Here is a 27,636-nt window from a genome sequence, read left to right as displayed (position 1 = left end):
AGGAAAAGGAGATGGCAGAAGTGGTTAAAAAAAAACACTAACAGCTGACAGCCCCACATGCTTCTGATTGATTGCAGAACAGCAGCTTTAATCCCCCGCCGTATTTTTACTATCAGCTGGGATTAAAGTCCAGGGCCAAGCACTGTAAATTTACTGTGCTTGATCCTTAACGGGTTAATTCATTATAGGAGCGATGATCTGTATCAGTACACTGTGGCAGAGTTATCCTGTAATAGAGAGATAGCAGAGACTCAGCCATACTTTGTGGGGTGTATATTACAATATGTGACTGTGGGGTCTTACCTGCTTAATGCTGAAACTTGACACAGTGTAAATCATAATGGGGTTATTCGTGATTTCATCCGGCCTCATCCACTTGGAAAACATGGCTTTCTGCTTCGGCGACAGTGCCAACTTGCCAAACCTGTCACTGGGATGTAAAATACGTGGATAGTCAAAAATAGAAGACGTCAAGTTTTCTTATAGCAGTTATAACAGTAATATAATGTGTGAAATACACAAGTGTGACATTTCTGTGCTATAAGCATAGTTTATTTTGCCTCACACTGATCAGAGTACATTTAACCCCTTGAGTGGCACGCCCGGAAATTTTCCGGGACGAGCTCCACTGCCGATAGTGATATAGCCCGGAAGATTTCCGGGCTATGTATCACTATGGGAGCTGCAGAGCACAATGCCACAAGCTGTGGCATTGTGCTCTGCCTGCACTGTCCCACAGAGAACAAAAGCAGGAAGATATTGCCAATATGCCGGCAATCTCCTGCTTTTAAGTCTCCTGCTTTGTTTATAGGTTGCCATAGAGACCATCGGCTTGTCAGAAGCAAGCCGATGATCTCTGTGGCAGGGAGAGCTGATGCTTGGCTGTCAGAGCACAGCTAGGTACCAGCTCTTACAGCAGAGATCAGAGAAAACCTCTGATCTCTGCTGTGTTAACCCTTTACATGCTGCAGTCTATGTGACTGCAGCATGTAAAGGGCTGTCACTGCAGCATGTAAAGGGCTGTCACCATCGGACCTCCAGAAAGTGATCAGGGGGTCCTGTTGGGTCCCTGTGGAAGTCCCCTTAAGGGACAAAAAAAAAGTAAAAAAATTATAAATAAAAATAAAAACACTTGTCTCCCTTTACTTTGTAAAAAAACGGGATTTTTTTCTTACCGATAATTCCCTTTCTGGAAGACATCATGACAGCATACGCTGGAGGTTGCTCACCTGCTGACCTGAAGGGACAGGAAGAGGCAGAGTATAAAAAGAACCTCCCCTCCACCAACACCAGTGCGTTCCAAATGACCACAGTGACCAGCTATTTAACCAGAAGGTGTGTTTTTATTGACATCACACACCTCAGAAAACAAAGTCAAAGCATACACATTACCTCATGTGTTGGACAAACTAGGGTAACCATGTTGGTAAGGGGGGGGGGGGGGGGGGGGGGGAAAGCCTGTATGCTGTCATGATGTCTTCCAGAAAGGGAATTATCGGTAAGAAAAAATTCCCGTTTTTCCCATGACATCATGACAGCATACGCTGGAGGAATACCAAATAAGTGGCATGGGCTTTTTAGGGAGGGATTACGGCTTGGAGCACCTTCCTACCGAAGGATGCGTCCTGACTATATTTAAAGTCCAGCCTATAATGTTTAATGAAAGTATGGCCTGAAGTCCATGTGGCTGCGTTACAGATTTGCTCAATCGACGCGTGCGCTCTCTCTGCCCAAGAGGATGCCACCGCTCTCGTTGAGTGGGCCTTCAATCCTTCTGGAGGGGGGATGCCCTTGGCCTTGTAAGCCTCCTGGATGGCTCTCCTGAGCCACCTGGCGATCGCATCTTTAGAAGCGGCCTTTCCTTTGGCCTGCCCCTGAAATTGAACGAAAAGTTTGTCAGACTTCCTGAAACTTTCTGTTGCCTCGAGGTACGCTAGTACCGCTCTTTTGACGTCTATATTATGGAGCTTTTGTTCTTTTCCATTTTTGAAATTTTGGCAAAAGGCTGGAATAACTATTGGTTGGCCCTTGTGGAAATCTGACAATACTTTAGGCTGGAAGGACGGGTCTAAAGAAAAAACTATTTTGATTGGGTGGATAGTCATATATGGGGCCCTTCGTGAGAGGACCTGGATTTCCCCCACGCGTCTGGCCGACGTAACTGCCACAAGCAGGGCTACCTTGTACGTCAGCCAGGCGATGGATAGATCCGTAATCGGTTCGAATGGGGGGGGGGGGGGTCGCAGAAGGCCTGAAGGACTATGGTCAGATCCCAGGGTGGTGCCGTGGGCCGTGTGAATGGATGTAATCTGCTCGCCCCTCTAAGAAATCTCCTAATCCACCTGTGCTCCGCCAGCGCGAGATCGAAGAATGCCCCCAAGGCCGCAATTTGGACTTTGAGGGTATTCGGACTCAAACCTTTATCCAGGCCCGCCTGGAGAAAATCTAAGATTTTACGGACGTCTGGCTGGTCCAGCTGCTGGATGTCCTGGCCTAACCACTCCGAAATTTTTTTCCAGACTTTGGAGTAGATTTTGTGTGTCGAGGGTTTAAGGCTCTCGCTAATAGTGGAAATAACATTAGTGGAAAGACCCTTCCCTAGGAACTTTACCCGCTCAAGCTCCAGGCCGTAAGCCTGAACTTGTGAACTTCCGGGTAAAGAAGAGGGCCCTGCGACAGTAGGTTCGGTCTTGTTGGAAGGTGGAAGGGCTCTCCCACTGACAGGGATCTCAGGAGGGGGAACCACGGTCTTTTGGGCCAATATGGTGCTACAAAAATTACTGTTAGGGTTGACTGCAGTAATTTCCTTAGCAGGAGCGGGATTAGTGGTAGAGGGGGAAAGGCATACGCTAGGTCCCAATCCCAGGGGTGAGAGAGAGCGTCCGTGCCCAAGGCCTGTTTCTCTGCGCCTCTGGAAAAGAAAAGCCGGCATTTGGTGTTTGCGCTTGACGCAAAGAGGTCTACTTCTGGTACCCCCCACTTCTCCACAAGAAGTCTGAACACCTCTGGATGGAGTTCCCACTCTCCTGGGTCCACTTTCCTTCTGCTTAAAAAGTCCGCGGCTGAGTTCTCGGCTCCTTTTATATGAAAGGCCGATAGGGACTTTGTTGTGCCTTCCGCCCATTGAAGGATCCGCCCCGCCAGTCGTTGTAGTGGAGGATTCCTGGTGGTACCCTGGTGGCGAATGAGTGATACTGTTGTCATATTGTCTGAGAAGATCCTCACATGCTTCGCTGCTAACCGTGTTTGCAGGCTACGCAGGGATTTCCATACCGCTTTAAGCTCCCTAAAGTTCGATGAGCTAGCTTTCTCGTGAACGTCCCAGGCCCCCTGTACATAACCGCCTTCAAAGTGGGCCCCCCACCCTTTGGCGCTGGCATCGGTCGTGATTATTACTGCCGGGTCCAAATTCCAATCGGATGCCTGAGACAGGTTGTCCGACGACACCCACCAACGGAGTGAAGCTCTGGCTTCCGCAGAAATAGGGATTGTCTGATCAAGCGAAGCCTGCAACTTGTCCCAATTCCGGAGAATTAGTGACTGGAGTCCGCGACTATGGAACTGGGCCCAGGGGACCACGCCGATGCACGAAGTCATTAGTCCCAGGATCCGCATTGCGTCTCTTATCGTTACCCTATGTTTTTTATAGAGGTTGGAACATTCCTCTATGATAAGATGTTTTCTTAGAGGAGGAAGGGACAAATTTTGTAGACTGGAATCCAGGATGACACCCAGGAATTTCTTCCTGGTTTCTGGCTCCATGTTGGATTTTGACTCGTTAATAATCCAGCCAAGCTCCTTAAATAATTGCAATGTGGACTCCAAGTGTGATCTCAGAGTAGACGGGGAATCTGCCACCAATAGGAAGTCGTCCAAGTAGGGGATGATCATGACACCCTGATTTCGTAAGAAGGCCACCATTTCTATCACGACCTTGGAAAAAATTTGCGGAGCCGAGGAGATTCCAAATGGGAGGCAGACGAACTGAAAGTGGCAGATTTCCCCCTCCACCCTCAGCGCAAACCTCAGGAACTTTTGTGAGTTGGCGTAAATAGGGATGTGAAAATAGGCATCCTTAAGGTCTATTGTAGCCATTACGTTATCTCTGGCAATTAGAGGAGTTGCAGTTCTAATGGTTTCCATTTTGAATCTCCTATATTCAATGAATCTATTCAGTTGTTTTAGATTGATAATGGTGCGGTGGGAGCCGTCTGGTTTGGGAACCAGAAAGAGGGGGGAATAGAAACCTTTTCCCTGTTCCTTCTTGGGGACCGGGATAACCGCGCCGAGACCCTGCAGGTTCCGTACGCCCTCCAACAGAGCCTGTTCTAGGCCTGGAGACTGGGTTGGGGTTATCATAAATCTGTCCGGGGGGCGGGATAGTAGCTCGATCCTGTACCCCTCCGCCACTAGGTGCAGTACCCACTCGTTAGTTGTAATACTACGCCAGCTATTGGAACAGCGAGCCAGTCTACCCCCAGGTAGCACATAACGTTTTTGTGCAGGAGTCGTCGAGTTTGGTTAGACATACTGGACATTTTTTACTCCTTCGTCTAGCCTCCCTCGGTTTTTGAGTATCCCTGTCCTGTAAGACAAGGGAAACTCTGTTAGTTGGGAAGTGTATGTAGTGCAGGTGTAGGTTGGTCCACCGGACCACTTACAGTTTGGAGGGTCTCTGGGTCCTCTCTGGCCGACATCTTGCGTCTTGCAGGAACTCTTCCTGTACTTAGGATCGTTCCTTAGCGTGGGGAAACACCACCAGCTGATGCAGGGGCAGCAGATTTTTAAATTCGGCGCCGGCCGCGCCAGGCCACGCCCCTTCGCAGGCCACGCCCCCTTTGCGGAGCGTCTGATGTCACCACGCTGTATCCCGCCGAGACCCCCCTGGAGCGCTCCTGTCGGCCGCCGCCTGAAATGACGGCCGCAGTGGTGCCGGCAGCCCGTACTTGGACCCCGGCCCACGCAGTCCCCGGAAAGCGCCCAGATGGGGTCCTTCCCACTGGGGTTGCCGGGGCTGCCCGAAGAAAAACGCCGCCGCTTCGCCGGTAAGTCCTCCTCCGGCATGGGACAGCGTCGCTGGAGCTCTGCCGTTGCTGTCCTGAAGGGACAGGAAAAACACTGGTGTTGGTGGAGGGGAGGTTCTTTTTATACTCTGCCTCTTCCTGTCCCTTCAGGTCAGCAGGTGAGCAACCTCCAGCGTATGCTGTCATGATGTCATGGGGAAATGTAAAATACAATCACACATGTGGTATCCGTGTGCGTCGTAATGACCCAGAGAAGGAAGTTGGTACATTATTTAACCCCTTAATGACATGGCCCCTTTTTTTCTTTTTTCCTCCCTGAAACATAAAAACTGTATAAACTTGGTATCGCCGGAATCGTGTGACTCAGAGAGTAAGGTTATCACACTATTTATTCTGCATGATGAACGCCGTAAAAATGAAATCCAAAAAACAAATGGCAGAATTTCTATGTTTTCCTCCAATCTTCCTACAAATGTTTTTACAAAAGTTCTGCAATACATGATATATACCCCAAAATGATGCCATCAAAAAGTACAACTTGTCCCACAAAAAACAAGCCCTCATATGGCCATGTCAATGGAAAAATGAAAAAGTTATGGATCTTGGAACGCAACTGCAAAATTAGTTGAAATTCAATGATTAGACCATTTAAAAAAACCTGCCCTGGTGGGCACGACAGGGTGGTAGGAAACCCGCCACTCAAGGGGTTAAAGGGAGTCTATAAAAAAGGAGACCTTTTTTTAAACACCATATTAAAGAATTAAAAAAAAGCATCTCCTTCTGGAGGACCAACCACATGCATATGCCTGGCCATATATGTATATGGACAGGCCATAGATTTAAAGGGGCTTACTAAAATATTAAGTTATCCCCTATCCACAGCATAGGGAACAACTTTACGATTGGTAGGGGTCCATCCTGAAAATGGGTGTCCCGACGGTCTCCGCATGAATGCAACAGCGGTCACACATGAGCATCGCCCCTCCATTATTTCAATGACAGAGTTGGAACGTGCCGAGTACAAGCACTCAGCAACCTCCGGTGCAGTTATTGAAATGCACAGAGCAGTGGTGCACTAGTACAACCGCCACTTCATTCATGCGGGACCATCGGGACCCCCATTCTCAGGATAGCTGGAGTTCCCAGTGGTTGAACTCTACCTATAATAAAGTTATCCCCTATCCTATGGATAGTGGGGAACTTTATACTCGTATTTTGGTACAGCCCCCTTAAATGAGAACTTTATTATACTACTTCATTTTCGCAGTCGTGGAGCTGCAGGGAAACAACGCTTACTGCAGGGTTCGTCCACCGATTATAGACTGGGGGTCCCTGCAGCGAGACACTCTGATCAGTTATCCAGCAGTCCAGCCCCTATAATTAAATGTAGCTCTTCTATGTGTTCATTACATTCCTGAATATATTTACAATAATTAGTCAGCCTCTTATGTGTGTCACATTCCTAGTCGCCGACTAAATGAATGCAGCAGCACAACAATCTACATACTACACTTCAGTATCAGAGCATTCCATTACAGTGCAGCTCCTGTTGATGCAGTGCGCACAACTCTTCATATATACCAGGTACATCTCAGCTGCACCTACACAAACGTATACACCGTTCTGATATTTCTGGCAAAACGTACGCCAGTTTGTGGCGTTAATTAGACATAAATGGGTCGGCCTGGAGTGGTCATGGCCCCTTATAGGAAAAGTGGCACAGACTGGCGCATATAAAAGTCACAACATTTTTGGATAAACTTTTGCAACTTTTTCTATACCAGAATCTAGCATAAAAAGTTTTATGAATTTGCCCAATATGTCTCTTCATACAAAGACCACAGGTGCATCCAGTACTGTACCACATGCAGATCTAGATACAAGATGTAGCATGCAGCAGTCACTTTGGGACAGGATGCAGCTATTCATCATAATTACTTATCTAATGAGAATGGATCACCGTTATATTTACTTTACTAATAAAACCAGCCTGTGAAACATGTTCCATTTTATTTCTAGTTTCTGATTGTAGATGTTTTATTCTACATGACTAAAGGCGGCTGTCGTGTTGCCTTTGCTGCAGAGACATAGAGATATGTTTTACAGCAGCCTCATGAGCCATTCACACAATGGACACAAGGGGACCAGTTGACTTTCATGGGAAACTGTTCTAGGCATGCTCTGTGCAGAGGTCACTGAGCAGTGCGGGGGAGGAGGTGATCTGTGACCATCTCCTCTGGTGCATCCTCTAAACTCTTTATAGAAGTGTCAAGATTATTGTCAAGCTTAGCGGTCAATGTGAAAACTGAATTTTTTTTGTTTTTGTTTTTATAATGCAGATAGCATTAATGCAAAAAAACAAAACAAAAGACAAAAAAAAATTCTTAAAAAACGTTTACCATAAAAACCTAAATTTAAACATCAGGTCATTTGCTGATAACACATTCCCTTGTAGGAACTGACTATTATGCAATGTATTACAACACTAGTGGTGGAAATAAAAATCACACACTTCGGCCTCATGTTCACAGGCATAACTGAATTGCGGAATCCGCGTGGGTCACCTGCAGTTCAATATGCCTATAGATTATCATTGGGCATCCGCAGGTATTTAAATACCTACAGATGTCTTTTTTTTTTAGGCGAATCTCACAGAGATGGAAGTCAATGTAAGCCGTCCGGTCCGTGGCACGCCCATAGCTGACACTGTGGATGTGCCGCGAAGCCGCGAGAAAGCAGGAGGTTTTTAAAAAAAAAAAAAAAAAAAAAAAGATACGGCGCATGTGTGCGGCACACAGGCCGGCGTGCCGAGCGCATCCACCGTGCAGAAGAAAAGAAGATCTGGCCACGACGAAGGAGACCCGCGCCGCGTCCGGACAGGTGAGTAAATGTATTTTTTGCCTCATGTCTGCAAGCATGTCAGGAATCCGCTGCGGGATTCCACACTGAGAAACCGTGTGTGCCCGTGGACATAAGGCCTTAGAATTTAGTGTAGCAGTCAAAAAAAGGTCATCCCAACAGAACTGAAAGGATGTGTCAAAAACTCATATAATCTCATTTTTGGAGCTATATCTGCAGCTCGTGCGGAGACTTGTAATGCGCCTGTGTAAGTAAGGAACCCTTATTAATCAACTGAGTGAATGATGCTATACTGCAATACATGGCTCGGCCACAAGTACGGTACACCACCGTGCCTGGGTAAACATTGAAGGCTCCACTGATCTGATGGAGATCCCAGAGGATTCTCATTGATCAAACATTACAGGTCTGTCTTAAAGAGGGTTTCTGGGACTTATGGTCCTTTTATACAGAACAAGCTGTGGGGCAAACGATGCCAAACACTCGTCCCACTGATGCTCGCTCCTCTGCTGTTACACAGGAGCGAGTATCGTCGACAATCACTGAAAGTACTGCCGGCATGGAGGTGGAGGGTGCCGGAGAGCTTTGTCCCCCCACCCGCCTCCATTCACAGTAGGCAGGCAGTCGTTCAGAAGTGACTGACTGCTGTTTACATTGAATGGCACATCATTCAGCTCTTTACATGCAGAAACCGAACAATTTTCGTTCAGTCGCTGTATGCGTTTACACGGGACGATCATCATTTGGTTTCCCGCAGGAGCATGGGGATGAACGATCCTGAATGCTAATCGTCCTGAGAAAAAGGGCCATAAGATATCATAGGAAGTACGTTAGGAGCCTCACACACTAGAATGGAGCCATAATACAGCCGTATGCTTATGTGCCCACTGTTGGAAAGTAAAGGGAAACAGCAATGTAAGAGGTTTTCATAGTTTTGTGTTAATAACTACAGGTGGTTACAATCTTATATAAGGCCTCATGCACACGTCCGTCACGGCGTCTCCCCAAAGACCCCATACTCACCTCCGGATTCGCTGCGTAGCCCCCGCATGACACTGTCGGCACGCATGCGCACTACAGCACATGACGTCATATGATGCGGCCGGCGGGGCGCTTATTCACGCTATACCTCCGCTGTGCTACAGTGGAAGTATAGCGTGACCGGTGGTTTTTATTGACTACAAATGGAAGCCGTCCACGCATATTCCCGCGGCAAATAGGACATGCCGCGGGTAATTTGAGCTATTAGGCTCAATATAACCTAATAGCTGTGGTAAAACGCCGCGGATTTCCGCCGCGTAAAATGGCCGTGGGCGTTAGCCCTAATGGTTTTCTAACAAAGAAACATCCCTTTTACCAGAAGAATTTTCATACTTACGAGAAAGGAATAGGGAAGGCAAATCGCTCCCGCAGGTCCACGCTCATGAAAGGCACATACTCAATGCCATTAATTTTTGAGGTCTTCCTGAAAACAGAAAAAAGAAAATGGTCAACCTGGAATGTAAGGAATACAATTAGGATGCCCAACGCAGCCGGCTAGGAAGCAGTATAATGTGTCAGCCATACCTGAGCACCTCGATCTCCTCTGCTGTATACCTCTGACGAGGCGGCTCGCTGCTGTGCACCGGTCGGGCAGCTGTCGGTTTGTCATTTAAGCTGAAGTCGGGGCCCAGAGGCAGATAGCCTCGTGTTGGCTGGTTTTGGCTTTGCTTAGGCGCAGATGGCTTGTCTTTTGAAGTTGATTTCGACATTGAGTCTTTCAAAGACTCTGCTCTATTGGAGGAAGCAAAGAGGACCAAATATGTGTAATCTTTACATTCACAGTACTAAAATGATGGTTTCCGAATTTGCACTGCTATTTAGAAGTACAGAAATTGTTCACATTTTTTTTTAAGCCATTAAAGATGAATGTTACAAGAATAGAAGGAAGTGCGCTGAAGTAAGATGCGCATGCCTCTTAAAAAGTGCATAAAATTTGCACACCTTTGGCGGTCTATGTGCAAGCTAAGTGTAATCAGCAACAAGTGTGAGCTAGTATAGATTTCTGTCAGAAGCCAAAGTTCTGCCCCTTCGACTGCCTGTCCACAGGCGTTGTGGTATCCCGCGGCGGATCTTCGCAGAGAATCACGGCAATTCGCAGCATGCTGCGATTTCCCGTCCGCGAGAGGAGAATCACAATGATTCTCCGCTCGTTGACAGGGGGCTGCGCCGCGGGGAATGCAGTAAAAATTCGCCCATGGACAGGAGCCCTTCCTCTAAACCACAGCCACTTTTTTTTTCTTAATACCAAGAGTGGAATCAAAATTTGCAAAGGGAAGGGAGGGGGAAGATGAAGCAGCTGCAGAGTGGGAAGCAGGGAGACAGAGACGCTGCAGCAGCTCCTAGTAAGTTTTCTATCTCACCTCAATGCTAGATCCATAGATATACTGCTCAGTATTGTCTCCATTCACAGTAAACAGAAAGTCGTTCATAGACGAGTGATTGCCTGTTTACACAAGTCGCTTGTTGTTTGATTGTTATGGCTGCACAAACTGAACAAAGAAGGATAAGTAAATGACTTATCGCACCTCAGTCAGTCACTGGCAGTATTTACACTTAACGATTGTTGTTGAGGGGCCTGGACGTCTTTCTTGAGTGATACAAGATATGTTATAATCACTAATTACTTCAGAAGGTCGGTGATCCGGGGATTATTCCGATTGCCGGATTAGAGTCAGGAAGGAATTTTTTCCTTTCAATTGGGAAAATGGACTTCTGCCTCATTGAGGTTTTTTTTTTGCCTTCCTCTGGATCAACATTGGGGAGTAACAAGCTGAACTGGATGGACATGTGTCTTTTTCAGCCTAATGTACTATGTTACTATGTTGTTCAGTTTCGCTCAATCTAGCGATAAACTGAATGATAATCATTCTGTTTAAGGGCTCAGTCACACGAGCAGAGGTCCACGCGTATTTCCGCACGGCAGATGCGGCCGAAAATCCGCACCTGCCAGAGAAAGAACATATGGCTGGCAATGGAGCTGGTCATGCGGATTTTCGTCCGCACGCGGTGCGGGTGTTTTTCCGCTCGGAAATACACGCGGATCACTGCCTGTGTGACTGAGCCCTAGAAGAGCCCTTAAAAAAAGTCTTATTTTCGCTTGTATTATTGATTTACGGAAGGTTATTTGTAATCAAAAGGCACACTTGAAGAGAAAAAAAAAAAACACAAGCATGATTTCTGTGACTATGCAAATGAAGGAATGAGCCGTAGACAAGAAGAGGCACCAACACATCATGAAGAAATGCACTGAACTATCATTTAAGTTATTACCTGTCCAAAGCTTGTCGAGCCAACTGCTTCAGTTTTGTTTGCAAGTTTTGATCTGTAGTTTCATTGGACTACATAGAAAAAAAAACAACGAATTCTTAGGGAAAGTTATGAAAAATTTCCAATAATTTTATTAATATAAAACTACTTAAAAGAAATAAATGTAAACACACAGCGTCTAATTGCTACATTAATCTCTCATGGTAATTATTTTTTTCTCTTTCACGCCATTCACCAGATGGAATAAACAACTTATTAGTTTAACCCCTTGAGTGGCACGCCCGGAAATTTTCAGGGACGAGCTCCACTGCCGATAGTGATATAGCCCGAAGATTTCCGGGCTATGTATCACTATGGGAGCTGCAGAGCACAATGCCACAAGCTGTGACATTGTGCTCTGCCTGCACAGTCCCACAGAGAACAAAGCAAGGGCTTTGAAAAACCAGCAGAAGATATTGCCGATCTGCCGGCAATCTCCTGCTTCTAAGTCTCCTGCTTTGTTTACAGGTTGCCATAGAGACCATCGGCTTGTCAGAAGCAAGCCGATGGTCTCTGTGGCAGGGAGAGCTTGGTGCTTGGCTGTGAGAGGACATCTAGGCACCAGCTCTTACAGCAGAGATCAGAGAAAACCTCTGATCTCTGCTGTGTTAACCCTTTACATGCTGCAGTCTATGTGACTGCAACATGTAAAGGGCTGTCACCATCGGACCCCCGGAATGTGATCAGGGGGTCCTAATGGGTCCCTGTGGAAGTCCCCTAAAGGGACAAAAAAAAAAAAAAAAGTAAAAAAATTATAAAAAACACTTGTCTCCCTTTACTTTGTAAAAAATCAAAAATACAATCACACATGTGGTATCCGTGTGCGTCGTAATGACCCAGAGAAGGAAGTTAATACATTATTTAACCCCTTAATGACATGGCCCCTTTTTTTCTTTTTTCCCCCATTTCTTTTTTTCCTCCCCCGTTTAAAAAATCACAACTTGTCCCGCAAAAAATAAGCCGTTATATGGCCATGTCAATGGAAAAGTGAAAACGTTATGGCTCTTGGAACGCAACTGCAAAATGAGTTGAAATTCAATGATTAGACCATTTTAAAAAACCTGCCCTGGTGGGCACGACAGGGTGGTAGGAAACCCGCCACTCAAGGGGTTAAACATGGCAATACCCACTGATTTTTTGTTTATGTTTTTTTAATGTATAAAATCGGAATAGAGGTTTTTTAACTTATGTTTTACATTTTTTTTAATTTTACTTATTTAAAAGGTTTTTTTTAATTCCCCTCTAGGACTTTCACATGCAATCTTTTGATTGCTTGTTCAGTACATAGTATGGATGTGTATGATTCCTGGCTGTGATTGTATTACAGCCAGCCACACAGGGACGGTGTAATAGAAGTAATAGAATGGCAGGCCTCCGGATGTTGGGACAGTTGAATGGCACATCTCCATTTCATCAAGAGTGGGCTGGAGGACAGAGGTAACACCCTTCTCAAGCTAATCACTTAGATGCTGTCAACATTGACCATGGCATCTAAGGATTTGAATGGTCAGGATTGGAATTATTTGTGATCCGGGCCACTGTGGCTATATGCTAGCTGTGATACATAGATGGCAACAACAGCATATAGAGTGGGCTAAACTCCCAAGCCTTCCACTATTGTGATGTAGATATCCGTCAAATGTTGGGAAGGGATTAAAACACATTCCGCCTCTAGCTTGATCTACACCATCAGTGTAGGGTACCTTATACCGTATGGGAGAATTACTCACCGTTGTCAGGCAAAGCTCCACTGCCTCAGTGTACAACTCGATTGCCTCTTCTGCATTCCCTTTGTCATCTTCATCAAACGCCTGGGTGACAAGAAAGTGGGCTCGTTCCAAATCTAATTGCTGCTTTGATTTTAAGGGGTCAATGTTCTGGGCTTGAACTGTGATATTGTGAACCAAGAATACATAGATCAATACAATCCACTGAAATACTTCACTGAAAATATCGATAAATTAAAAACGGTGCGGCCGATATATACAGAAATTCTTTTATAAGTTACCGAGCAAATGACTTGATTCTTACTTGCACTTGAGACATTCTCTATGACCTTTTCCCCATTGATGGTCTGTGTATAACCACTGGCACAAAGGCAAAGTGTTGGTAGTATATTTGCATACTTTCGGCACTGTGACAATCACCCTTCATACTGGCAACAGTAACCTAATACCTTTTAAAGTTGAAAGGGTTCTCTGGGGCTGTAACATTGGAGATTCCACCCTCGGGACTCCAGCTGATCAGCCCAATGTAGGGACTGAAATGCTTCTGGCTAAGGATAGGCCGCTAATATTACAGGGGTTGTTCTGTTACTTTTTGCAATTTTAAGGACAAGTACAGCAGCACTAACCCATCCTCAGCCTCGATGGTCCAGCATTGCAGCCCCATGGTTCTCTCGGTCTCTGTTGACAACAGAAGTCAGGTGACTACTGTCTGCCAATCAGAGACCGCCACCCATTCTCCTGGCATTGGCGCTCTTATTAGAGGCACAGATACCATGTGAAACAGAGACCACGATGACAAGAGCATAACAAGCTTTAGACTTCATGCATACGCATGTAGTTAGTCAATAGGTTATGACCATGCTCCCGTGTTTAACCCTTACCCTCTTTGCACTCTTCTATCCAGCGACGGCTCCATTTCTGCTTTCCATTTTCAATGCAGAAAACGACACAGAGACTGGAAACAGGATAGAATCATGGGGTTCAATATATGAGGAGTGGAGATCTCTGGTCTCTTTCCTGGTTAGTTTTTTTAAGCTAGATTGGATAACTCGGAGGACGACATTTTTCTATCCAGCTCGATAGACTAATAAGTGATTTAAAAAGGGATTGTCTGACTTATTCACTTTTGATCTCACCAGACTCCCCATGCGCAGGGGCAACAAACCAGCTTATACTCACCTCTCCCAGTTCCCCGCTGTGTCCAGCACCACAGCCCCGGGTCTCCACCGCGATGTCATGCTGACAGGACGTCACAAGTTGCTGTAGCCAATGACAGAGCTCAGCACTTGATCGCCAAGCCGTGTGATTAGCGGCAGCAGCCTGTGACGACCCGTACATAGGGAGCCTGGTGAGATCAAAAGTGAACAAGACAGACAGCCCCTTTGTAACACAATAGAAGATGGATCTACACCTCTTGCCACCAGGTTTACTTACCTGCAGAGAAAAGAGCTTGAACTCTTTCTTGATATTCATTTATCTTCTCCTGAATATTCTCTAGTGTGGATCCGGCCATTTCGGCATAGATTAGGGCTTGAGCGGCTTCCTAGAATGTAAAGATCAATGTTAAAAATAGTTATTCCTGCAGACTAGAAACTAAAATGTACATCTTATTGTTAAGTACTAATAAAGACGGAGCCGACGACTAAGGGCTCTCTCACCTGAGCGGTTTTTACGTGTATTATGCATGTGGGTTTTTCCGTGTGTAACACACAGTAACAAACTTTACATTACTTTCAGCAGTGACTCCCATACGCGTCATGCGTGAAAATAACGCAGCACACACTATCTTAGCGCATATACAAGCCAACATAGTGTTTGGGGATTTGTCGGCACGCAGCAAGGGGTCCGAGTTACAGCTTATCTGTAAAACTCTTTTCCTAGGCACTAAAATAAGTGATGTACTCACCTCTCCCAGCTCCCGCTGTGTCCCACGCTGGTGCCCAGTCCTCATCTCCTGCTATGTCCCACGCTGGTGCCCAGTCCTCCTCTCCCAGCCCCCGCCGTGTCCCACGCTGGTGCCCGGTCCTCCTCTCCCAGCCCCCGCCGTGTCCCACGTTGGTGCCCGGTCCTCCTCTCCCAGCCCCCGCCGTGTCCCACGCTGGTGCCCGGTTCTCCTCTCCCAGCCCCCGCCGTGTCCCACGCTGGTGTCCGGTCCTCCTCTCCCAGCCCCTGCCGTGTCCCACGCTGGTGTCCGGTCCTCCTCTCCCAGCCCCTGCCGTGTCCCACGCTGGTGCCCGGTCCTCCTCTCCCAGCCCCTGCTGTGTCCCACGCTGGTGCCCGGTCCTCCTCTCCCCACTCCCGCCGTGTCCCACGCTGGTGCCCGGTCCTCCTCTCCCCACTCCCGCCGTGTCCCACGCTGGTGCCCGGTCCTCCTCTCCCCACTCCCGCCGTGTCCCACGCTGGTGCCCGGTCCTCCTCTCCCCACTCCCGCCGTGTCCCACGCTGGTGCCCGGTCCTCCTCTCCCCACTCCCGCCGTGTCCCACGCTGGTGCCCGGTCCTCCTCTCCCAGCCCACGCCATGTCCCACGCTGGTGCCCGGTCCTCCTCCCCCAGCCCACGCCATGTCGCACGCTGGTGCCCGGTCCTCCTCTCCCCACTCCCGCCATGTCCCACGCTGGTGCCCGGTCCTCCTCTCCCCACTCCCGCCATGTCCCACGCTGGTGCCCGGTCCTCCTCTCCCCACTCCCGCCATGTCCCACGCTGGTGCCGGTCCTCCTCTCCCCACTTTTGCCATGTCCCACGCTGGTGCCCGGTCCTCCTCTCCCCACTCCCGCCATGTCCCACGCTGGTGCTATAGGAAAGCATTGACCATCCGCGGTTAATTAAATAGCCGTGGATGGTATTTTAAGTGATTTTCAGATTGCACATGCAGGAAAAAAAAAAAACGTGACATGCTCAATTTTAACGCATATCACACGCAGGTGGGCTCAATTGTCCTCTATCGCAATGGATCTCTCGCATGCAAAAAAACTCAGACAATTTAAAGTGCATCCGCTGTGGAAATCTGCAACAGCAATCTGTGGGGGCCATATTTTCCCCGTGGACATGAGGCCTAAGGGCAGTTTTACAAGCGGCACTAACATGTGTTATGCAAACTGTGCTGAAAACTCAGCCAAGGATGCCGAAAAAAAAAAAATAACACTCAACTTGCAGGTGCCATCGGGGTCCCCGCCGGTGTTTTCAGAGCTTCTGGCTGGCTGCCGCACACTTGTCAAGCCAGCAAAGCATCTATTGCTAGAGACGGGGATTAAATTCCCCGCCTCCCAGCAAGCGATTGCTCTGATTGGCTGAATCAGCTGAGTGACAGCCCTCTCAGCCAATCACAGCCAACGCTGAATGCACCAATCACAGCCATTGAATTCAATCCCCATCTCTAGCAATAGATGCTTTGTCGGCTTCACAAGTGTTCGACCGCCGGCCCTAGAAGCTCCGAAAACACCGGCGGGGACCTTAACGGCACCTGCAAGGTGAGTATACCCCAAGTTTCCGGTCTGAACAAACCATCAGACTCATCACTACGTTGGATGGAGCTGCCAATATGTAAGAAATATTATTAATTGACACCGGGAGATACTGTACATGGGCTCCGGACTTAATTGGAGCGGTCGGCACTTGTCCTTCCAGAACGTATTAGCGGGGCAGACCGTTATAAAAGACAGACTGGTCTGCAGCCGCTTTGTGGCTAATCGTCCTGGTGTGTCGCGACTGCGGTCACACGTTTTTTGGAGCGAGCATGCCACCCAACAGTACTGTGGGTCTAGGGTGGTCTATTCCGCTACATGCCAGTGTGCTAAGCAGTAGGTGAGACTGTGGCAGGACTGTGAGAAAGTTCCGGGGAAGAATTGGGGAATATTTTAATGATATACGACATAATAGAGATACTGCAGTTGCTCGCCATATTAATGCTAAACATGCAGGCTGAACTCATTACATCCCACTTATTGGTATTGATCTCCCCGCCTACACGTGGAGGCGACAGGGATTGTCGATTACTGTGTAACGAGACATTTTGGATTTACACCTTACTACCAATCACAGCCATTCAATGCGATGGCTGTGATTGGTTCATCGAGCGCTGCAGTAATTGGCTGAGTTGCAGTGCTCGAGAACCAATCAGAGCCAGAGCTTCCTGAAGGCGGGATTTTTGAACCCCCTGATCAGGAAGCACTGGCTGAAGACTAAAAACAAGTGTGCCGAAATTTCTGAAATTTTTTTTTTATTAAATGTAACTAGGGTTTATTTTAGGGACAAACAGTAGGGCTTCTTATGGTAAAAGTTGCATCGCACCGCACGAAAACCACGATTTCATGCGATGCAACACAAAGGAAGGCTCCATAGGGAAACGTGGGCTACAAAACATCGCAAATTGTGGCAATATTCAGCAGGCCGCAATTTATTTTCGCACAATATCGCAGGCTACAAAACATCACGAATGTGAAGGAACCCATTGGAGAGCATGGGATTCACGTACATACGATATGCTGCGCTGTCGCATTGCGAGAAAATCACGTGCTTTTGTCGCTCATGTGAAAGCGGCCTTAATGTTAGCTGAGCGGGGGATGGGAAAACCAGCCAAGGAACGCCCTTGTGTATGGGGGTTCTATCATTCGATCGTTGTACTCCGCGGTACTTCGATAGTTCCCTTGTTGTGTCACACAGGGGTGCAGGTTGCTACAGGTTCACCTCTAGCGGCTCTGACATCACCTGGTTGCCAGGAAATGGCGCGACTGAGGAGTGATCGCGCCTCTTCCAATGGGGCCGCGCTACTGAGTGGATAGGCGCCATTATACTCCTACTGCCACCTGCAGGTGGTATTTTCTTCTTTTCTGTTTTCTGCTATATGTGGTCATGCGCTGCATTATGGGTTCTTTCCTATTTAGCACTACTGCCATATGTAACATGCTTATTGCTGACACCGTTATGCAGGTTCGCTGTGTTGGTTGCGGCGTGACTGTTTATTGTATCGGTGGTTTGTATCTACCAGATGCTCCATGATGGTGTTTTTTGGCATGGTCACTTTATTGTGTGTATTTCATAAGGAATTATTTTCTGCCACTCGGTGCTTTGGGTTTTTCCCCCCCTCCCATCAGTCCCTTATGAGTCAGTGGGTAGGATGAAACTCGTTTGGCCTTCTGCCACAAATTGCGGATATTTCTCTCAAGGCTGTCCCTGTTTGCATTACCTGCCGATATACTCTAAATCGGACCATGACAGGGCTTTCTACTTTTCATGGTCGCTCTTCTCAGGGCGGTCACCCCGCATATTGTTGCATAGGGTGATTTAGTTTCTAGGGATATTCAGGGACAGTTTGTCCGTTCTCTTCAGGGCGGCTTCACACGAGCCTGTGCGTAAAAACGCTCGCCGCAGCATATTTGTGCACGAACGAGGTTTGAAGTGGTAAGCTTACACGTGTGTCTGTGCATAGTACTGTACTTTTTGGGCACGCAGGGCCGGTTGACACGCGCGACACTTTTTTTTTTATAGTTTAAATGCCTGTTTAGGCTTAATGAGGTCCGGATTTATTTTCCCCAAGTTTTGCTAGGTGGTTCACCCTTCCCCTTGCATATTTGTACACTTCCCATAGACATCGTTTGGGCCTTTGCTGCGCAAAAAGCAGAAAATAGAGCAGGTGATACTTTTTTTCCTGTGTGCGCAAAACGCGCTCCTGAGGACTAACACAGTGAAATGCAGCGCTTTTTATTCCATCCAAAAGCCAGCCGGAAAGCAGGCAGACCCCAGTATAGTCAATGGGATCCATCCGGCGCTGCTCGGCCGCAGGGATTCCTTTCACTTCTCCCCGAATGGAGCAGGAAAGCAGAAACCCTGCCGCAGATGTGAAAACACCCTCAGGCCTCCCTCACGAAGGCGATTTTGTACCACAATTAGCGCACCATTCTGAGCGCTGTGCTAATCGTGGCCCATTGCTCCCATTGTTTTCAATGGAGCCTAGCAGACATCTTTCGATTGCGGTACATTCCAGACCACGATTTTCGGGTGGAGGCTGTTCTATTTTTTGTGTTTAGGGCACCTCATCAATGGTGGGGTTTGCTAAACCCCGCTGTCGGCCACAGGGAGCTGCGGCTGAAAATGAAAGTGACAGCTGTGTGAGAGACATAATGCACATGGGCAGATTTCTGCTGCAGAATCCACGGCGGGCGTCTGCCAACGGGTTACGCAGCAATGTCCGTCCATACGATGCAATGCAAAAGTGATTTCTGCTCATGCGCTTAAAACAATCAATAGCGCAGCATGCTCCATTTCGAAGCATGGACGGCATCCATTGAAGTCAATAGAAAGCAGTCTGATGTGCGGCCCATCAGGAATAACAGTTCTAGGAAGATTGCAGATTCCACGTCATCGCCTAGCGACCGCGCATGGAAATCTGTACGGCACATCTGCATTACAGAAGAAAGTAGACACGGACAGGTACGCAAGGTCGCCGGCACGGGTGGATCCCATCCGGGATTCCCCATGGAGAATCCCTGCGTGCCCGTGTGCATTTGGCCTAACATTTTTCTTTCCAGGCTGTATGATGGCTTGTTTTTGCGGGATGAGATATATTTTTAATGTACATTATTGAAAAATGTAAAGTGGGGTGAAATAGAAAAAAAATAAATAAATTACACCATTATTTTTTGTTTTTTGCATTTACAGACTTCATGGTGCAGCAGAACTGACGTGCTAACTTTATACAGCAGGTCAACACGAATGTGACAATACGAAGGCCTCCTGCACACGGGCGTATATGCATGGCGGAGTCCGCGGCGAGCGTCCACCTCCGGCCTCCGCAGCAAATACAGCCCATAGTATTCAATGGCAAAACGCCATTTCATCTCCACGAGCGGAAATCAGCTGCAACTTTCCGCTCATGAAGAATAAATCGCAGCATGCTGCGATTTTGTGCGGCTTACGCACAGCCGGCTTCCATTGAAGTCAATGGAAGCCGTCCGTCCCGCAGCACTTCTGCAGTGAGCATTGCGGAAGTATCGCGGTATCCAAGTCTAAAAAAAAAAAAAAAGAAACTTATTAAAAAAAAATATCGCTCCCGTCGCCATATTCTGAGACCTAGACCTTTTTTTTTCCGGGCCAACTTACAGTTTGCATTGCAGAAGACAAAAAGAAAAGGATCCGTCGGCCATGAAATCACGGCTTCATTGAGGCATATCAAAATCCCAACAGGAAGGACATACAATGGCGCAACAGCCGAAGCGTTTCAAGCTGTGACCGCAGCCTAGTCATGGCATAACACGGCGCACCGCTCAGCTTAAGAAGAAACATAACCAATACACAAACAAAAAAGTAATCATGTGACTACAAACAATTAACCCTTAGTAGTACAAAATTAGGTCAGAGCTCTTAGTTAAACCTGCAACTCCTTTGATTGTTTCTACAATATACTGCAATACTCCAGCATTGCAGTTTATTGCATATGCGGCCCCCTGAGCTTCGCGGGACCAGTAGTTGCCAGGTCACGGAGGTGCACATGTATTACAATAAGCCATTCTGTGACAGATTCTCGTTACGGGTTTGTTAACAGATTGCAGTTTTTGGTTTAGATCGGCACCTTTTGATTTTGATGCGGTTTTTGGTGCAGATTCGCAGCTAATTTCACCCTTTCAATTGAAAAGGTGATTTCTGCTGCGGTTCCACATCACACCCCGCACCAACAGTGCCGATTTTGAGACTGTTTTTGACAAAGACATTGACGCTGATTTTCTGTAGCAGAACCCCCCCTCCCAATTCTGTTATATGTGAACATACCCCAAGGCCGGATTCACACAGACGAGATTATCGCGTACGATTTGTGAGACGCACGAATATGAACCCCATTCATAAGCAATGTGGAAAAAAATAATCACTGCAGGTCCTATCTTTCGCCGTGCCCTTGCATCACCCATTGTTTGGTGCACACGGTGTGATGGCAGGTTCACCCATTGAAAACAATGGGGAACCCCCCACGATCCTCTGCTGCGGCTGTCAGCTGCGCCGGAGGATCGCTGCTTCCCCGAAGTGATGGGAGGCGGTTTGGATAGAACATATATGCGGTACCGCACTCGCCCGTGTGCAATAAGGCTGAAGAGGTTTTCCCATGACTTAAAATTGCTTCACAGTGATTGGCTGCAGCAGTCACATGTCCTCGTCTGCAGCAACCAGGAAGGACACAGTGGATGTGAAGCAATATTAAGTCATGGGAAAACCCCTCTGAGCATGCATGATGCGTACAGCACCGTGATGTCAGCGGCCGGGTGAGGGCTTGTACAGGGCTCGGGCGCGGCCGAGGCGCTTTCTGAAACATGCCTTCATGTAAAAAGACGATATATCTCTAATAAAATCCTCGTCCGTCCGCATGTTACAAAACATGTCAGACGTGGAAGTTGACCTGCTGAGCGGATTCTTAAAACTGCATGTTAATTTCTGCTGCCAATTTCCATCACGGATTTCCCACGTTTCGATGTAAGGCCTCATGTCCACGGGGAAAATCAGGCCGGCCGCGGATTCCCCATGCAGAATCCTGCAGCGGGTCTCTCCTTTCCCGCGGACATGAAGCCTAAAAAGAAGACTTACTTACCTGTCCGGATGCTGCGGATCTTCCCTCCGTCACGGCCGGATCTTCTTTCTTCGGCCTGGCGGATGTGCTCAATACGCATGCACCGTGCAGCCCTTTTTTTTTTTAACTCCTGCTCTCCCGCGCCGGAGAGCAGGAATTCAGCTGTGGGTGTGCTGCAGATCCAGACGGCTTCCATAGAAGCCTGAGGAGCCGTCCCCGCCGGACACCCGCACTAAAATAGAGCATGCCGCGGGTGTTTTCCTGCACACGCAATCCGCGCCTCAGGGGAAAATGACATCCGCAGGTATTTAATTACCTGCGGATGTCCAGTGCATCCCTATGGGGCGCGGATCACGCTGCGGATTTTGAATGTTATTTTAGCCGTGGACATGAGGCCTAAGGCCGGCTTCATGCGGGCGAAAAAACTGCGTGAGATTTGTGCGTTGCAGGAATATGAGCGCTATTCTATTGGTCATACACACCAGCCATGTTTTCCCGCATCGATACAAATCACAGCAGGTCCGATCTCTGGGCGCGCCCTCACATTGTGCTCAATGGGCAGGCAGCGCACCATGTCCTAGTGCGAGGAGAGGTCTCCCCATTGAAAACAAGGGAAACCCTCTGCGATCCTCCCAACAGCCGCGGGGCGGCGGATCGCTAGTTCCCCAAAGTGATGCGAGGAGTTTTTTATATAAACCGGTCATTCACAGTCACCCGTGTCAAGTTAGCCTCAAGGGGTGAAGTTTACCGATTCGCAACAGGTGTGCAGTGGCTTTTCCTCCTGTATGTGGACACCCCCACGACACAAATACTTAATTCTCCTAATGCATTCATCTATTGAGCTTGGCTCTGGTGCCGTATTTATATACCAAGCTTGGCTCTGGTACCGAGCTGTGCTGGTGTGGGTGTGCTGCTATCTGCATAAGTAGTATACAAGCAGACTGCTTTTCAGAGCAATATATATATTTTTTTTCTTATGACAGAGTGAGGCTGCGGTCACACGGGACAGAATTCCAATAGAATTCTCGCGCAATGACCGCACCGATATTCCGTCCCGTGTGAACACAGCCTAAAAAAAATCCACACAAGGAGCCATCTAAACAATGGCTGGCGCTGGATACTAAGGTGGGCTCTAAGGGGATTTACTATGGCAACCTGCTGAGGAAGGAGGGGCGATGAGTCACAACGTAGTCAGTACTGGCAGGCAGATAAGAGAGATGCCGTGCCAGGCCCGTGTGTAGGTAGGCTTTGGATTTACACATGCGAGGGCAATGTAGGTCAGTGAAAATTCACCGTTTCACCTGGGATTTCCCTGTGTGCGCAATGCGTTTTTTGCACAAAATATGCAATTTGCATCAGATTTACATCGGTTTTCACAAATAAAAGAGCGCACAATTCCAATAGCAAAATGCTTTAAAAAAACGGATCGCACGCAACTTTCATGTCACACGAGTGCGATGCGTTTTTTTTCCCCCACACACTTCTATAGCGAAAACAGGACCTGCTTGCAGACTATCAGTCCAAGAGGAAAATCGTTTGTGTGAATTAACCCCTTGAATGCACTCTTTTCACGTGCGAGTTCTGTCCATCCTGCAATCGGAGAGAATGCGTGTCGGAAAATCACCAATTTAATTACAGCCTTGGGGCTCATTCACACGATTGTGATTACGACCGCGTGACGTGGTGAATGGCGTCAATGATGAGCGTTCGCAGTGTATCAGAACCATGTCTGAAAAGCCGGGTAATCTGCCTTTTGCGTGCATGTCGGCGCATATTACTGTACTATTTGCACGCGGAAGGCAAGTCCAAACACGCGTGATGCTCCTTTTCCGGACATTCATTGGCTATTAGCCTAATAATGCCCAGCTGTCTCTTCCTGCATTTTGCGCAGCGGTTCACGCTTCCCCTTTGCACAGCCGCCATAAACTTCTGTGTCAGTTTCGCTACGTAAAATGCTAAAAAAGAGCAGGATCCCCCCCCTTTTTTTTGGCGCACACGAAAAACACACTTACAAGAATGAACCCAATGAAATCAATGGCTTCTAATCTGTGTTTTGGCGTGCAGATTGTACGCCCTCTGAAGGCGCCCTGTCGCAGTGAGCCCCGTCTGGCGCCCGCTGAAGGCGCCCTGTCGCAGTGAGCCCCGTCTGGCGCCCGCTGAAGGCGCCCTGTCGCAGTGAGCCCCGTCTGGCGCCCGCTGAAGGCGCCCTGTCGCAGTGAGCCCCGTCTGGCGCCCGCTGAAGGCGCCCTGTCGCAGTGAGCCCCGTCTGGCGCCCGCTGAAGGCGCCCTACCACTGTGAGCCCCGTCTCGCGCCCGCTGAAGGCGCCCTACCGCTGTGAGCCCCGTCTCCCGCCCGCTGAAGGCGCCCTGTCGCAGTGAGCCCCGTCTGGCGCCCGCTGAAGGCGCCCTGTCGCAGTGAGCCCCGTCTGGCGCCCGCTGAAGGCGCCCTGTCGCAGTGAGCCCCGTCTGGCGCCCGCTGAAGGCGCCCTGTCGCAGTGAGCCCCGTCTGGCGCCCGCTGAAGGCGCCCTGTCGCAGTGAGCCCCGTCTGGCGCCCGCTGAAGGCGCCCTGTCGCAGTGAGCCCCGTCTGGCGCCCGCTGAAGGCGCCCTACCGCTGTGAGCCCCGTCTCCCACCCGCTGGAGGCGCCCTACCGCAGTACGCCTCGTCTCGCGGCCGCTGAAGGCGCCCTACCGCTGTACGCCTCGTCTCGCGGCCGCTGAAGGCGCCCTACCGCTGTACGCCTCGTCTCGCGGCCGCTGAAGGCGCCCTACCGCTGTACGCCTCGTCTCGCGGCCGCTGAAGGCGCCCTACCGCTGTACGCCTCGTCTCGCGGCCGCTGAAGGCGCCCTACCGCTGTACGCCTCGTCTCGCGGCCGCTGAAGGCGCCCTACCGCTGTACGCCTCGTCACGCGGCCGCTGAAGGCGCCCTACCGCAGTACGCCTCGTCTCGCGGCCGCTGAAGGCGCCCTACCGCAGTACGCCTCGTCTCGCGGCCGCTGAAGGCGCCCTACCGCAGTACGCCCCGTCTCGCGCCCGCTGAAGGCGCCCTGCCGCAGTACGCCCCGTCTCGCGCCCGCTGAAGGCGCCCTACTGCAGTACACCTCGTCTCGTGGCCGCTGAAGGCGCCCCACCGCAGTACGCCTTGCGCCCGCTAAAGGCGCCCTACTGCAGTACGCCCCGTCGCGCGCCCGCTGAAGGCGCCCTGCCGCAGTACGCCTCGTCTCGCGCCCGCTGAAGGCGCCCTACCGCAGTACGCCTCGTCTCGCGCCCGCTGAAGGCGCCCTACCGCAGTACGCCTCGCGTCGCGGCCGTTGAAGGCGCCCTACCGCAGTACGCCTCGTCTCGCGCCCGCTGAAGGCGCCCTACCGCAGTACGCCCCGTCTCGCGCCCGCTGAAGGCGCCCTACCGCAGTACGCCCCGTCTCGCGCCCGCTGAAGGCGCCCTACCGCAGTACGCCCCGTCTCGCGCCCGCTGAAGGCGCCCTACCGCAGTACGCCCCGTCTCGCGCCCGCTGAAGGCGCCCTACCGCAGTACGCCTCGTCTCGCGGCCGCTGAAGGCGCCCTACCGCAGTACGCCTCGTCTCGCGGCCGCTGAAGGCGCCCTACCGCAGTACGCCTCGTCTCGCGGCCGCTGAAGGCGCCCTACCGCAGTACGCCTCGTCTCGCGGCCGCTGAAGGCGCCCTACCGCAGTACGCCTCGTCTCGCGGCCGCTGAAGGCGCCCTACCGCAGTACGCCTCGTCTCGCGGCCGCTGAAGGCGCCCTACCGCAGTACGCCTCGTCTCGCGGCCGCTGAAGGCGCCCTACCGCAGTACGCCTCGTCTCGCGGCCGCTGAAGGCGCCCTACCGCAGTACGCCTCGTCTCGCGGCCGCTGAAGGCGCCCTACCGCAGTACGCCTCGTCTCGCGGCCGCTGAAGGCGCCCTACCGCAGTACGCCTCGTCTCGCGGCCGCTGAAGGCGCCCTACCGCAGTACGCCTCGTCTCGCGGCCGCTGAAGGCGCCCTACCGCAGTACGCCTCGTCTCGCGGCCGCTGAAGGCGCCCTACCGCAGTACGCCTCGTCTCGCGGCCGCTGAAGGCGCCCTACCGCAGTACGCCTCGTCTCGCGGCCGCTGAAGGCGCCCTACCGCAGTACGCCTCGTCTCGCGGCCGCTGAAGGCGCCCTACCGCAGTACGCCTCGTCTCGCGGCCGCTGAAGGCGCCCTACCGCAGTACGCCTCGTCTCGCGCCCGCTGAAGGCGCCCTGCCGCAGTACGCCCCGTCTCGCGCCCGCTGAAGGCGCCCTGCCGCAGTACGCCTCGTCTCGCGCCCGCTGAAGGCGCCCTACTGCAGTACGCCCCGTCTCGCGCCCACTGAAGGCACCCTACTGCAGTACACCTCGTCTCGTGGCCGCTGAAGGCGCCCCACCGCAGTACGCCTTGCGCCCGCTAAAGGCGCCCTACTGCAGTACGCCCCGTCGCGCGCCCGCTGAAGGCGCCCTGCCGCAGTACGCCTCGTCTCGCGCCCGCTGAAGGCGCCCTACTGCAGTACGCCCCGTCTCGCGCCCACTGAAGGCACCCTACTGCAGTACACCTCGTCTCGTGGCCGCTGAAGGCGCCCCACCGCAGTACGCCTTGCGCCCGCTAAAGGCGCCCTACCGCAGTACGCCTCGTGTCGCGGCCGTTGAAGGTGCCCTACCGCAGTACGCCTCGTCTCGCGCCCGCTGAAGGTGCCCTACCGCAGTACGCCTCATCTCGTGGCCGCTGAAGGCGCTCAACCGCAGTACACCATGTCTCGTGCCCGCTGAAGGCGCCCTACCGCAGTACACCTCGTCTCGCGCCCGCTGAAGGCACCCTACCGCAGTACGCCTCGTCTCGCGCCCGCTGAAGGTGCCCTACCGCAGTACGCCTTGTCTCGCGCCCGCTGAAGGTGCCCTACCACAGTACGCCTTGTCTCGCGCCCGCTGAAGGCGCCCTACCGTAGTACACCATGTCTCGCGGCCGCTGAAGGCGCCCTACTGTAGTACACCATGTCTCGCGCCCGCTGAAGGCGCCCTACTGTAGTACACCATGTCTCGCGGCCGCTGAAGGCGCCCTACCGTAGTACACCATGTCTCGCGGCCGCTGAAGGCGCCCTATCGCAGTCCGCCTCGTCTTACGTGCGGCTCGCGTACCTTGTAATAGAAGACGGCTTCCTTGTACTTCCCTCCTTGGTCGTTGACCACCGCCAGCTTTGCGAACTTCAGAGCGTCCAGTTCCAGCGTGGAGGCGTCCATGGCGGCGGCGCTCTAATAAGCGGTGCAACGTATAAAGTGCGTCAGGAAGTCAATAAATGCGTATAACGGTGTGTCAGTCAGTACAGCACCGGCGGCTGGTACCGTCAGTATGCTGGCATCGGGGAGGGCACCGCCAGGGGTGGCGCTGAAGGGGTCTTCACTCTCCTCGTCAATGAGGCTTTTCCGTGGAGTCAGTCAGCAAGCAGGTGATTTGCCGTTTGGGGATTGTCAGACCAGATGGGGATGGTGCGTCTCTAGGAGTCTCATAGCCGCTGCAGGACGGATGTCCCCTGGGGGTACCTAGAAGAACCCATCTTGTAGCGGGGGTCGTGGCGGCGCACCATTGCTGGGGTACAAGTAGAATAGGTCCCTGGCGTCCTAATAAACCCTTCCTGGTAATCCCAGCTAATCCACTGAGTAGTAAACAGTCTCCATGCACAGCACTTCCTGTGCCCCTTCTAGCAGCCCCGCATCTACCTTCGCACACTGGTGTGTTTATCTGTGTCGGACTGTCACTTCCTCCTGTACTGCTGAGGAGGAGGAGGGAGCTGCCTCCGCCCTGTCAGTGACACAGCTGTCTCCTACATGTGCCGGCTGACAATGCGGAACTACACTGCCGCTACCTCCTCCTCCAGTCTGACAGGCGGAACGGGTTGCCAGCTGGAATGCGACTTCCTGTTGTACCGCGCATGCGCAATGCTGCCTACCTGACAGTGCCGGGCGGCATGCATATATCTATATTCCACAACACTTTGGCTCCATTCACAGTGATTGGTTGTTTGGGTTGGCTGATTCACAGTGATTGGTTGTTTGGGTTGGCTGATTCACAGTGATTGGTTGTTTGCGTTGAATGGAGCAGAAGTGCTGTGGAATATAA

The 27,636-nt window shown here is 50.7% G+C and overlaps 1 protein-coding gene across 2 annotated transcripts in view; it reads right to left on the bottom strand.

Annotated features, from left to right (window-relative positions):
• Window positions 1-27,361, bottom strand: part of CAPN7 (calpain 7) — a 55,700-nt gene extending 28,339 nt beyond the window's left edge. The window contains exons 1-7 of one of the 2 annotated variants that reach the window (XM_066585530.1): window positions 26,658-27,361; window positions 14,393-14,501; window positions 12,962-13,119; window positions 11,196-11,263; window positions 9,450-9,656; window positions 9,262-9,348; window positions 304-430 (exon numbers count right to left, since the gene is read on the bottom strand). In XM_066585530.1, the coding sequence (XP_066441627.1) occupies window positions 304-430; window positions 9,262-9,348; window positions 9,450-9,656; window positions 11,196-11,263; window positions 12,962-13,119; window positions 14,393-14,501; window positions 26,658-26,759 (858 nt within the window). In that variant the 5' untranslated portion in view covers window positions 26,760-27,361. The remainder of the gene's footprint in view (window positions 1-303; window positions 431-9,261; window positions 9,349-9,449; window positions 9,657-11,195; window positions 11,264-12,961; window positions 13,120-14,392; window positions 14,502-26,657) is intronic. The other variant, XM_066585529.1, reaches the window with a different exon arrangement.
• Between the last annotated feature and the right edge of the window lie 275 nt (window positions 27,362-27,636).

This window comes from Eleutherodactylus coqui, chromosome 12 (assembly GCF_035609145.1).
Source record: "Eleutherodactylus coqui strain aEleCoq1 chromosome 12, aEleCoq1.hap1, whole genome shotgun sequence".
NCBI classification, from domain to species: Eukaryota; Metazoa; Chordata; class Amphibia; order Anura; family Eleutherodactylidae; genus Eleutherodactylus; species Eleutherodactylus coqui.
Note: the sequence above shows the minus strand (reverse complement) of the source record. Positions and strands in the feature narration are given on the sequence as shown.